Source organism: Narcine bancroftii, chromosome 3, assembly GCF_036971445.1.
Source record: "Narcine bancroftii isolate sNarBan1 chromosome 3, sNarBan1.hap1, whole genome shotgun sequence".
Lineage (NCBI taxonomy): Eukaryota > Metazoa > Chordata > Chondrichthyes > Torpediniformes > Narcinidae > Narcine > Narcine bancroftii.
In genome coordinates this window covers 14,841,367-14,854,012 of record NC_091471.1, presented here as the reverse complement: position 1 = coordinate 14,854,012, position 12,646 = coordinate 14,841,367, and the positions used below count along the sequence as shown (strand labels likewise).

Sequence of the window (12,646 nt, the reverse complement as noted above, 5' to 3'; positions counted from 1 at the left end):
TTTATTTTTATTTTAGCCATAACCTCTCTTGTTACCTACATTTGTGCAATTTTTCCTGTTATACTTGTCTTTTTTCTTAGAATATATCTATCCTGCACTTTTTTAAAATTTCTTTTAGAAATATTATCCAGTTCTGCTCTGCCACCTCTCCATCTAGCTTACTTTTCCAGTCAACTTGGGCCAGTTCCTCTCTCATACCACTGTAGTTCTCTTTGTTCCACTGAAATATTGACACACCTGATATCGGCTTTTCCTTTTCATATTTGAAATTGAACTCTTATATTATGATCAGTAGTTCCAAAGGGTTGCATAACCTTTAATTCTCTAATCACCTCCGGTTCATTACGCATTAGCCAATCCAAGACTGCCGATCCCCTGGTGGGATTAGCGACAAACTCCTCCAAAAAGCCATCCCATGGACATTCTACAAACTCTCTCCTAAGATCTAGTACCTTCCTGACCTTCTCAATCCCTTTCATATTAAAATTCCCCATAATTCTCCATTTTTCTTATGACACTGTTTTTCTGTTTCAAGCTCTAACTTATAGTCCACTTCCTGGCTACTGTTTGGGGGCCTGTGTATCACTGCTATAGGGTCATGCCACCCTCTCTACCTACCCACCTATCTTCTTTATACACTGTGTACCCTTGGACATTCAGCTCCATCATTAAGCCATATCTCGGTGATGGCCACAATATCGTATCTTTCATCTGTGGGTATTTTATTCCTAATGCTCTGTGCTTTTGAGTATAGCACCCTTAGACCAGTATCTGTAACTGAGTTTTTTTTTTGCTGTATTTCTATTGTACAGCAAATTATCCTGTCTTTTTACCCACCTGTCCTTTTTGTCATCTTTGCTGTACATTATTATTTATTGAATATTTTATTTAACAATTTTTAAACCACAACCATAAATACTTTTCTTTCAATAAAAAGCTTCAGATGTGGGATACAAAATCTTCCCCCTCACTCCCAGACCCTAAAAAAAAAATTAAAAAAGAAGTAGAAGGAAGAAAGAAAGACTGGAGAATGTCAAAAGTGTAAACCATTTAACATAGTTTTTAACTATGTAATCATGCTTGAGGTTACCATGAGAGTCTGTTAAACATTCATGCCCACATTTTGCAAATATGGGTGCCATAAATATCTGATATAGAAACATAGGAGCAGGAGTAGGTCATTCGACCCTTCGAGCCTGCTCCGCCATTCAACGAGATCATGGCTGATCTTAAAGTTCAGTACCCCGTCCCCGCCTTCTCTCCGTAACCTTTAATACCCTTATACTGAAGAAATAGACCTAATTCCCTCTTAAATATATTTAATGAACCTGCCTCTACTGCCCTCTGTGGCAATGAATCCCACAGATTCACCACCCTCTGGGTATAGAAATTCCTCCTCATCTCGGTCCTAAATGGTTTGCCTATTATCCTCAAACCATGGCCCCGGGTTCTGGATTTTCCCATCATTGGTAACATCCCATCTGCATCCATTATTTCATAAATTGTAAGTAATCTTCTCAAGTGGATTATAGCTATGAAGTTCTGCATGCCATCACTCCATCCCAAAATCCATATCTGATTTCCAAGTAATAGCTATACTCTTCCTAGAAACGGCTAAAACAATTCATACAAATTCAATTTGATACATAGTTAATTTAATTCAGGTCTTGTAGTCCTAATATTACCCAATAAAAATAGCATTGGATCACATTATTAGTTCCAAAAAATGTCCAACTTCCAACCAAAACTTTAGGACACTCCCAAGTAAAGTGCAGAAATAATTCAACTTCTTAATCACATCTAAAATACAAGTCTGATAGTATTTGGTTCAATTTTTGAGGAGTTAAGTATAACTGAGCAAAAAATTATATTGAACTAACCTATACCTATCATTAATGAGTTTTGTCATATTATCTCGACATAGTTGCATCCAATCTTTCTCATCTATTTAAATCCACTTCCTATCTTAATCTCAATTTATGTACCCCTATTTCAGGGGCTTCCTTTTGAAATAAATTATACATTTAAAATTTATTCACATGACTATTACGAATCAATAATTCCAATTCACTCTGAGGATGTAATGTCAAACTAGAACCTATCTAATCAGTCAAAAAAGCCTCAACTTGATAATAAAAAGAGAAGTTAAATTTGGCAAGTTAAAATTATTCTTCATTCAAAAGAAATAAATCTCCCAGCTTCAAAACAATCTTCTATTCTCTCAGCATCAATTTGCATCTAACTCTCAGAAATTGATTAAGCTTAGAAAATGAAATGTCTATTTTGACAGACATTTTTTGTGAAATTAAACCTTTAGCACCTATTTCATGATCAATTTTATTCCATAATTCAATCAAAAGCTTCAAAACTGGTGTATTTCTATTTTACAGCAAAAATTTTGAATTCCACTTGTAAATAAAGCCCTATATATTTCTTCTACTTTACTAAGTTCTATATTAGCCCAAGCAGGAATCCTATTTACACCAAACAGTACATTAATAAATCTCAATCGAGCTGCCTTGTAATAATTTTTTAAATGAGGAAGTTGTAAACCTCCTAATTCAAACATCCAAGTCAATTTTTTCCAAAGAAACCCTCACCATTTTCCCTTTCCACTTATATTCAAGACTTTAAAGATTTTTTGTAGAATTGAAATAAGAATTAACTGGAAAAATATTGAACTCTAGGGAAAATATTCATCCTCTCTCTACCTACTAAAGTTATAGGTAAATTATTCCACCTATTGAAATCTTTAATTTTATTAGGTAATGGTAAATAATTCAATTTATATAAATTATTTAAATCATTATCAACTCAAATACCTAAATGTTTAATTCCAGTATCTGTCCATCTAAATTAAGTGGCCTTTTTACGTTGAGTATAGTCACCCTTAACTAAGGGAAAATTTTCATTTTTATCCCAATTAATCTTGTACCCAGATATTTAACCATATTCTTCCAATCTTGTATTTAATTGACACAACAAATTTATAGGGTCTGTCAAATAAAGCAAAACATCATCAGCAAACAAATTTATTTTATATTCTTCTTGATTAACCTTTATATTTTAATTTTAATATCTTGTCTTATCAATTGTGCGAAAAGCTCTATTGCTAAAATAAACAAAGCTGGTAATAATAGACATCCTTGTCCACTTGATCTAGTTAATTTATAAGGAGCAGAAATTTCTCCATTAGATGCCACCCTCACAGATCCGTTTTTATTTATCTCTGTGTGTGTGTATTTGTCTATATATGAATATTTGTCTATATATATGTATTTGTCTATATATATGTATTTGTCTATATATATGTTTTGTCTATATTTGAGTATTTGTCTATATATATGTATTTGTCTATATATATATATGTATTTGTCTATATATATGTATTTGTCTATATATATATATGTATTTGTCTATATATATATGTATTTGTCTATATATATATGTATTTGTCTATATATATATGTATTTGTCTATATATATATATGTATTTGTCTATATATGAGTATTTGTCTATATATATGTATTTGTCTATATGAGTATTTGTCTATATATATGTATTTGTCTATATATATGTATTTGTCTATATATATATGTGTATTTGTCTATATATATATATATGAGTATTTGTCTATATATATGTGTATTTGTCTATATCTATGTGTATTTGTCTATATCTATGAGTATTTGTCTATATCTATGTGTATTTGTCTATATATATGTATTTGTCTATATCTATGAGTATTTGTCTATATCTATGAGTATTTGTCTATATATGTATTTGTCTATATGTGTATTTGTCTATATGTGTATTTGTCTATATGTGTATTTGTCTATATGTGTATTTGTCTATATGTGTATTTGTCTATATGTGTATTTGTCTATATGTGTATTTGTCTATATGTGTATTTGTCTATATGTGTATTTGTCTATATGTGTATTTGTCTATATGTGTATTTGTCTATATGTGTATTTGTCTATATGTGTATTTGTCTATATGTGTATTTGTCTATATGTGTATTTGTCTATATGTGTATTTGTCTATATGTGTATTTGTCTATATGTGTATTTGTCTATATGTGTATTTGTCTATATGTGTATTTGTCTATATGTGTATTTGTCTATATATATATATGTTTGTCTCTATATATGTGTATTTGTCTCTATATATGTGTATTTGTCTCTATATATGTGTATTTGTCTCTATATATGTGTATTTGTCTCTATATATGTGTATTTGTCTCTATGTGTATTTGTCTATGTGTATTTGTCTCTATGTGTATTTGTCTCTATATATGTGTATTTGTCTCTATATATGTGTATTTGTCTCTATGTATTTGTCTCTATGTATTTGTCTCTATATATATGTGTATTTGTCTATGTGTGTATTTGTCTATGTGTGTATTTGTCTATGTGTGTATTTGTCTATGTGTTTATGTCTATATATATGTGTGTATATATGTCTATATGTATGTGTATATGTGTGTGTGTGTATCTCTCAACCAAGCTTTTCCAATACTTTATACAAAAAATTCTAATCTATCAAAAGCTCCTCTGTATCTAATGCTACTGCCACAGTTAAGTCACCCCTTTTCTGAGCTAAATGAATTGAACTAATCAGTCTAGCAACCTTATCATCAGATTGTCACTTTTTAACAAACACTTTTTGATTGACAGGAATTAAATTTGGTAAATATTTAGTTAATCTGTTCACTAAAATTTTCATAATAATTTTATAATCTGCATTCAATAATAATGTAGGTCTATAAGATGCAGGTTTTAATTGATCTCTTTTTTTGGGGGGTATAACTAATAATTGCATTGAAAAAGATTCTGGTAGAGAATGGGATTCTGCTGCTTATTTCAACACCTCCATAAAAGGGGATACCAAAAGATCCTTAAAATTCTTTTAAAATTCCAGCAGAAAACCATCCTCTCCCCGTGCCTTACCACTCTCTAATGAACTTAATACTGTACTTCACTAATTTCTCTTGCCATAAAGGGAGCATCCAAATCTCTTTGGTCCCAATAATTCAAATTAGATAATTTTTTTGAGTGAAAAAAATCTCAATTTCATTCTCCTCACGTGGACTGAGATCTATATAGATTAAAATTAAAATAAAATCTTTAAATGAATCATTAATTTCTTAATGTTAATAAGTAATCTTCTTAAAGGTATTTGTTTTAAAATTTGTTCTTTTTTCACCTGCCAAGCTAGAACTTTTTGAGCTCTTTCTCCTAATTCATAGTACCTTTGTTTAGTTCTCTCAATTAATTTTTCTGTTCTCTAAGCCTGAATCGTGTTAAATTTTTTTTTTATTATTAGGCTGCATATTATTTTTTACTTTTTTCTAATTTCCTCTTTCTTAACCTTAGCACCCTGGTTCCCTTCTACCTTAATCTCTGCACTCACATTCTGATTCCCAATCCAGGCACCATCCTTGTGAATTTGCTCTGTACAGCCTTAAAAATAAATTTGTTGTGTCAATTACATACAAGATTGGAAGAATATGGCAAAATATCTGGGTACAAGATTAATTGGGATAAAAATGAAATTTTTCCCTTAGTTAAGGGTGACTCCACATCCTTCCTGTAGTGAGGTGACTGGAACTGAATACAATATTCCAAGTAGGGCCTAACTAAGCTCTTGCACGGCTGTAACATTACCTCACTGCTCTTGAACTCAATTCTATAGTGAATGAACGCCAACATACCTTAAATCTTAGCAACACTAAAACACAAATGTCTGTAGGCACTGTAGTTGAAATAAAAACATAATGCTGGAGAAACTCAGCCGGTCAAACAGAGTATATAACCAAGCCATCTTGAAGAAGGTCTCAAGCCCGAAATATTGGCCATGTATCTTTGCTGTATAAAATACAGTGTTTGACCAGTTGAGTTTCATTGGCATTGTGTTTATATCTTAACAACACTAAGAACCAGTACAATAGCTTTGAGTGTCCAGTGGACATGGGACCCCAAGATCTCTCATCCACACTGCTCCGAATCCTCCCATTATCATTTATATTCTGCCTTCAAATTTGACCTTTAAAATGAATCCTTTCACACTTGATGCTCCTCCTTTCTTCTACTTCTGATAATGATGGAAAGTAATTATTCAGCATGTGTGTGTATATGATATCAGCCTATATCTCTGGAGGAGAAACATTTGGAAATGATCAAGGGCAAAATTACTATTTAGCCTTCAATGCAGTTGTGTGTGGATTGACTAGGAAAAGCCAGCATAAATGTGTTGAAAGCACAGTGGTTTTTGTCTAACAAGTCAGATGTCTATGGTTACATTGTATAGAGTTGATACAGTGATTATAAACTGCAAAAATGCTGCATAATAAACTTTCCATCAAAATTGAGGCCCAAGGAAAAGATGGCACTGCAAAAACATGGGTAGTGTTACAGAATATATAGATAGATAGATAGATAGAGGGAGGGAGATGTTTTTGGGAGATAAATTGGGAAAGGTTTGTTAGAGTAGGTCGCATTCAAACACTTTAAAACAGATCTTATTTAAAATACTGGAGCTCTGCCCCATGGTAGATGTATTGGCTACACAAATTTTGCAAGAGATTTGAAGAGTGCTCAAGGGACTTCACTAATGGATTGCTGTTTGCAAAAGGCAACAAATGAAAGAGCATGTTGGAGTGGCTGCTGTCTGGAGGAGAGCTTGCTGTGTTGTAAGAGGATCATCTGGTTTTGCAAGCAGAGAGAGTCAAACAGACTTTTTCTCTCTCGAGAGAGATACAGAGATCACTTGACAGTGTTACAGCCAGCAGAAGTAGCTGGGACTGGAAAAGGACAAGTTGGCAAGCCCGTTTGGAAGATGGCCTGGTCAAAGCCCTTGTGGTTCATGCAAGGGGAGAGGACTGGCTGTCTAATGTTTCATTTGGAATAAAAGAAACAAAAAGGAACTCTGTGGTGACCTGAAGGAAAGAGGTTATCATTCTGGAGAACCCTGAAGGAGTAAGTTTCGTCAGCAAGACACTGGAGTGGCTGTTGGAAGAACATCAGTTGTGGATGTCCCGGAACAACAAATCTCTCTCTGAAAACTGACAAGAACCTTCTTGAGAGGTAACCATTTACCTTTCAAGCATCAGAGCCTGGTAAACTTTATACATGTTAAATTCTGTGCACAGTATAAGAATTGCTTGCAACCAGTGAACTTGGAGGAATGAGAAGTGAGAATGGACTGTGAACCGAAGAACTTTTCTGAAATTACACACACGTGTGCTTAGAATTAGAAGGGGGGTGAAGTAAGTCAATAGAGATAAGTTAAAGTTTGATGTTTTCATGTTTAAAGATAATTAAAAGCAACCTTTGTTTAAGTAGCCATTTGTCTTGGAGAATATCTATTGCTGCTGGGTTTATGGGTCCTCTGGGCTCGTAACAGTAGAAAATCAGCCGGAGGATGGAAAATAGTTGGAATAGAATCAGAATTTAGCATAGTTATTATCTCAATGCTGATACAACGCCAGCAACCGGGATTTGAATCCAGCGCTATCTGTAAGGAGTTTGTACGTTCTTCCTCTGTCTGTGTGGGTTTCCTCCAGGTGTTGTATATTAATTGGGTCTAATCAAGCAGCATATGCTTAATATTCAATTAATATGTCTACATTTAATCACATTTCAAAAATTAAGGGTGCAAGAAAATAGGATAAAGGTTCATTGTCTATTCAGAAATCTGATGTTAGAGGGGAAGAAGTTGCCCTTGCGCCACTGGATGCTCGTCTTCAGGCTCCTGTACCTGCTTTCCTGGTAGTGTTAGGTCTGCTTTGTTCATGAATGAGTGAGTCAGACACCAGACTGAGTCGAAATCAAGGTTCTTTGTTCTTTATTACCGGATTGTAACACTTGCAACTAACAGTGTTAGTTGGAGAAGGCGCATTCTGCCGTTATCAGCAAGTGGTGTTTTTTTTTATACCTCAGGATACGTACTTAGTAAATTATCATACCATTACATTGTCCAATGAATAAACTGTTGCAACCCTTCTCTGTTAGTCTGCTGCACATCAGCTTGTTAGTGCCAAGCTTATCTTGAGTGTACAAGGTCACATCTGCATTCTGTTACTCCTTAGTACTGGGTGACTCCTTCTCCGGTCCCATCTCATGATGTTTTTACCGTGTAGTAGTCGCACTGTGATGAGGGCAGTGGGGGTGCTTGAGGATAGAGGCTGCTTTCTTCAAGCACCACCTCTTGCAGATGTCTTCAAAGGAGTGTTGCGAATAGTTATTTTTCTTTTGACTGGAGAGTGTTCAATGGCATAAAAACAGAATATTGGGAATGCTCAGTAGGCCAGGCAGCTTCTGCAGAAATATCTGGACCTGCATTTTTCCCATTCCTCTCTGTTTTGATCATCACCTACCTTTCCATTATTCCTTTTTGCATGCTTTTTGCACTTTCCACATTAAACTCTGTCTTCCAACTTTGTTCCCATTTTCTATCTTGCTGCTGAGTTCCAATATCATTGCTCTAACATGCTCTCCCTCCTATTTTCCTCTCCTCGGCAAACCCTGATAACCCGAACTCTTCTCTCTCCTCCGGGTCATTAAAATATAAATTATAAATGCCAAGAACTGATTTTTGGGAGTAAACTGTTAGTTATAACCTTTTGTTATGAAAATGAGGCAATTATTTCATGAACACACAGAATCTGAAACCAAACACCATCTGCTGGGGGAAACTCACTGGGTCAAGCAGCATCAGTGGGAGAATAAGAATGGTTTGAAATACTAAAGTCTGTGATCATCGTTGAAAAAAACAAATGGTGGAGGAACTCAGCAGGTCTCTCATCATCCATAACCGACATTTAGGGCCTGAGCCCTTCAAGGTATGAGTAAAAAGCAGGCAGGCACCTGGATTACAAGGAAGAGCAGGGAGAGGAGTACAGATAAACGGACGATAGGTGTTAATTGGATATGGACAGGAGGGCAGGAGAGAGGAAAGGTGAGAATTGATTGGTGGGGGGTGTTGGCTCTGTAAATGTCTTCTTTGGCTTGGCTTCGCGGACGAAGATTTATGGAGGGGGTAAAAGTCCACGTCAGCTGCAGGCTCGTTTGTGGCTGACAAGTCCGATGCGGGACAGGCAGACACGGTTGCAGCGCGTTGCAGGGGAAAATTGGTTGGTTGGGGTTGGGTGTTGGGTTTTTCCTCCTTTGCCTTTTGTCAGTGAGGTGGGCTCTGCGGTCTTCTTCAAAGGAGGTTGCTGCCCGCCAAACTGTGAGGCGCCAAGATGCACGGTTTGAGGCGTTATCAGCCCACTGGCGGTGGTCAATGTGGTAGGCACCAAGAGATTTCTTTAAGCAGTCCTTGTACCTCTTCTTTGGTGCACCTCTGTCTCGTTGGCCAGTGGAGAGCTCACCTTAGAACACGATCTTGGGAAGGCGAGGGTCCTCCATTCTGGAGACGTGACCCATCCAGCGCAGCTGGATCTTCAGCAGCGTGGACTCGATGCTGTCGACCTCTGCCATCTCGAGTACTTCGACGTTAGGGATGAATGTAGAACTTAGGGAAAGGAGACAGGGAAAAGGTGAGAGAGAGAGAGCAAGGGAAAATGAGACATCTGGACCAAGGTGCTAACAGAAAGTCAGAGAAGAATGGTGGCTTCTTTGAGCTGAAATCCTTTATATTTCTTCAGTTTTAATGCAAGGGTTTGGCTCAATGATCATTCTTCCACTTTTTTAAGATCAAAAATAAACTACATTCATAATACATTATTTACAAAAAGAAAATCCTTTGTGACGTATCCATGCAGTTCTCTCTCTACATTATTGCAGTCATCTATTTAGCAACATTGCCACCACTGTGGCACCTTGTCGCCACATCCCTTTCTGTTTGAGGGGATTCCCCTCTGTCTCAGCCTTTCACTTAGACTGTGGACCTTTCCCAAAAGCTCATCACAAAGGCATGAATGTGGTGTTTGGATACCCAGAGACTGCGGATGGTGGAGAAACTCAACAGGTTCAGCACCATCAGTGCAAATTTGTCTTGTACGTCAAGACCATAATCGAGAAGAAACTGTTGGAGAGATTTGTTACCCTGAGGACAGATTTAAGACTATTGCAGAAAGAACTTTCAAGCATAATGCAGAAATGTATGGGTGTAGTGAGTTGCGCACAGGTTGGCATTGCAAGGGTAGTGGAAATGGATTCCGTGGTACGTTCCAAGTAAGAGTTCAATAAAGCCTTCTGAGGGGAGGCTTGTCAGTTGCGATTATTTACTGAGTCTTAGTTCAGAGGGGTTGAATCTTTGGAAGTCGCTCTGAAGTTCTCTCATTGAGTTTATTCAAAACTGACCTCAATAGAAATGAGATGAAAGATCTGCTGTGATCAATGAATGGCAGCAGAGGCTTGAAGAGCAGATTATCTACCCCAATAATCCTTCTGGCAATCAGGACATTACATCCTTTCTCCAGTAGCAACAATAGCAAGTACCTATTGTCAGGTGAATGGAGGAAAGTTTAGGGGAGACATGAGAGGTAGGTTTTTTTTTTTACACACAGAGTGATGGTTGCCTGGAATGCATTGCCAGATTAAGTGACTAGTTCTTTCAAAGATCCATCACAGCTATGAATAACTGCCACTGTTCTAATCAGAGGTCATCATTCTCAGTCCTCTGCCCCTCCCCATGACCTCTAAGCTCTTTTGTTCTACTGTATCTACCTATCACCTGTGCTCCTCACCCCTCCCACACTTCTTGCCCCCCACCCAATCACCACATACCTTCTTATTCTGGAGATGACCTGGTTTTTGTCACACCTGAAGGGCTTAGGCCCGAAACGTCAACTGCCTATGGCTTTACTTGGATGCTGCGTGACCTGCTGAGTTGTGCTTCCATTTTTTTTGTATGCTGTTCTCTTCCCTCCTCATTTCCTATCCCAGCGCAGGGCCTTAACCCAGAAGATTGCCTCCGCAGGTGTTGCTTGACCTGCTGAGTTCTTACAGCAGTTTATTCTTTGCCTCCATTAACAATAGACTCTCGTCTGTTATAATGCTTTTATTTAATGATGTCCAGTTAATTTGCAGAGACCTGCAATTGGTTTGAATTTATTTTGTTGAGAGGAAATGACGCCTTTTAAACTTTAATTCAATACAGTGTTAAAAATGGTTTATTTTCTTTGCAGCCCTTTCCTGCATGCCAGAGTCCGTGAAACCCTATCTGATTGTGCCTTGCCGATATCGGTGTTGGTGTTTTCATTTGTGGGATCATTCCTCTTCAGAGACATCAAAGGTATGTTCATTCTTTTCCTTCATCCAACTTTGTTCTAGTATTTATTGAGAGGTTGGCTTTCTTTTGAGTTTATTATCATCCTATTTTACAAATACAACCCAGCACAATAACACGATTGCAGACAAATAATACATGCAGAAATTTATATAAATAATTGTTAAATAAATAGGGTCTTGGAGGGTTTGTAGAAGCAGTTCATCAGTTGTTCAGCCATCTCACTGCCCAAGGGAAGAAGCTGTTTCTCATCTTGGTAATTCTTGAGCGCCCCCTATATCTCATTTCCGACAGGAGCAGCTGGAAGTTGCTGCATGGGGGGGGGTGGTAGGAGTCCTCAATGATTTTTGTGTGTCCTCTTCAGACAACTACCCTGATAGATGGTGTTAAAGGGCGTGGAGGGAGACCCCAGTGGTCCTCTCTAATGCTCTGATGGTCTTGTGTTGCTTTTTTTTTGGAATACTTTCTAAAACTTGTTCGGGTTTTTCTCTGATCTTGCCCCCACCCCCGGCCTCTGCTTTCATTACCCAAAACTTCCGTTTTGTCAGTTGCGATTATTTACTGAGTCTTAGTTCAGAGGGGTTGAATCTTTGGAAGTCGCTCTGAAGTTCTCTCATTGAGTTTATTCAAAACTGAACTCAATAGAAATGAAATGAAAGATCAACTGTGATCAATGAATGGCAGCAGAGGCTTGAAGAGCAGATTATCTACCTTCTGGCAATCAGGACATTACATCCTTTCTCCAGTAGCAACAATAGCAAGTACCTATTGTCAGGTGAATGGAGGAAAGTTTAGGGGAGACATGAGAGGTAGGTTTTTTTTTTTTTTTTACACACAGAGTGATGGGTGCCTGGAATGCATTGCCAGGGATGGTGGGAGGTATCTGGATACAAGATAAATAGAGGATCATGAGTGTTGGTGGAAAAATTAGATTCCTGTGGGGAGGTTTACATAAGTCGTCAGAATATTATGGCTTGCACTGTAATGTTCTTAGTTTGCCAGTTCCTTTATTTACCATTAGCAACAAACTTGGATTTGTCAATTTTTTTTTGCACAAGATCACCTTGACTCCATCTTGTCATGGACCCTGCAATCTCATCCTCAATAGCATTTATGTTGGGTTTGCTGAACGATGGCTCTTTGCTTCCCCTCTTGTGTAAATAACAGTGTTACATTTACTATCTCCGAGTGTGCTGGGACTGTTCCCGCTATGAGGGAACTTTGGTCGCTGCACATGAACGTTATCTCCACAATCACCTCTTCAAGGACCTTAGGATGCATGCGAGCAATCTAAGGACTCTGACGTAATTTGGTTCCTTCTTTGTTCTCTTGACAAGTTTCTCGCGTTAATCTATTGAGGTGAAGGCAAGCTATCATTTAATGCCACAGTTTTCTTCCATGTAGTAA

At 37.1% G+C, this 12,646-nt stretch overlaps 1 protein-coding gene across 1 annotated transcript in view; it reads left to right on the top strand.

The window, feature by feature from the left end:
• slc4a11 (solute carrier family 4 member 11) overlaps positions 1-12,646 on the top strand; it is a 146,645-nt gene that overhangs the window by 119,946 nt on the left and 14,053 nt on the right. Inside the window, exon 14 of the mRNA XM_069922730.1 lies at positions 11,139-11,245. Within this exon, the coding sequence (XP_069778831.1) occupies positions 11,139-11,245 (107 nt within the window). The remainder of the gene's footprint in view (positions 1-11,138; positions 11,246-12,646) is intronic.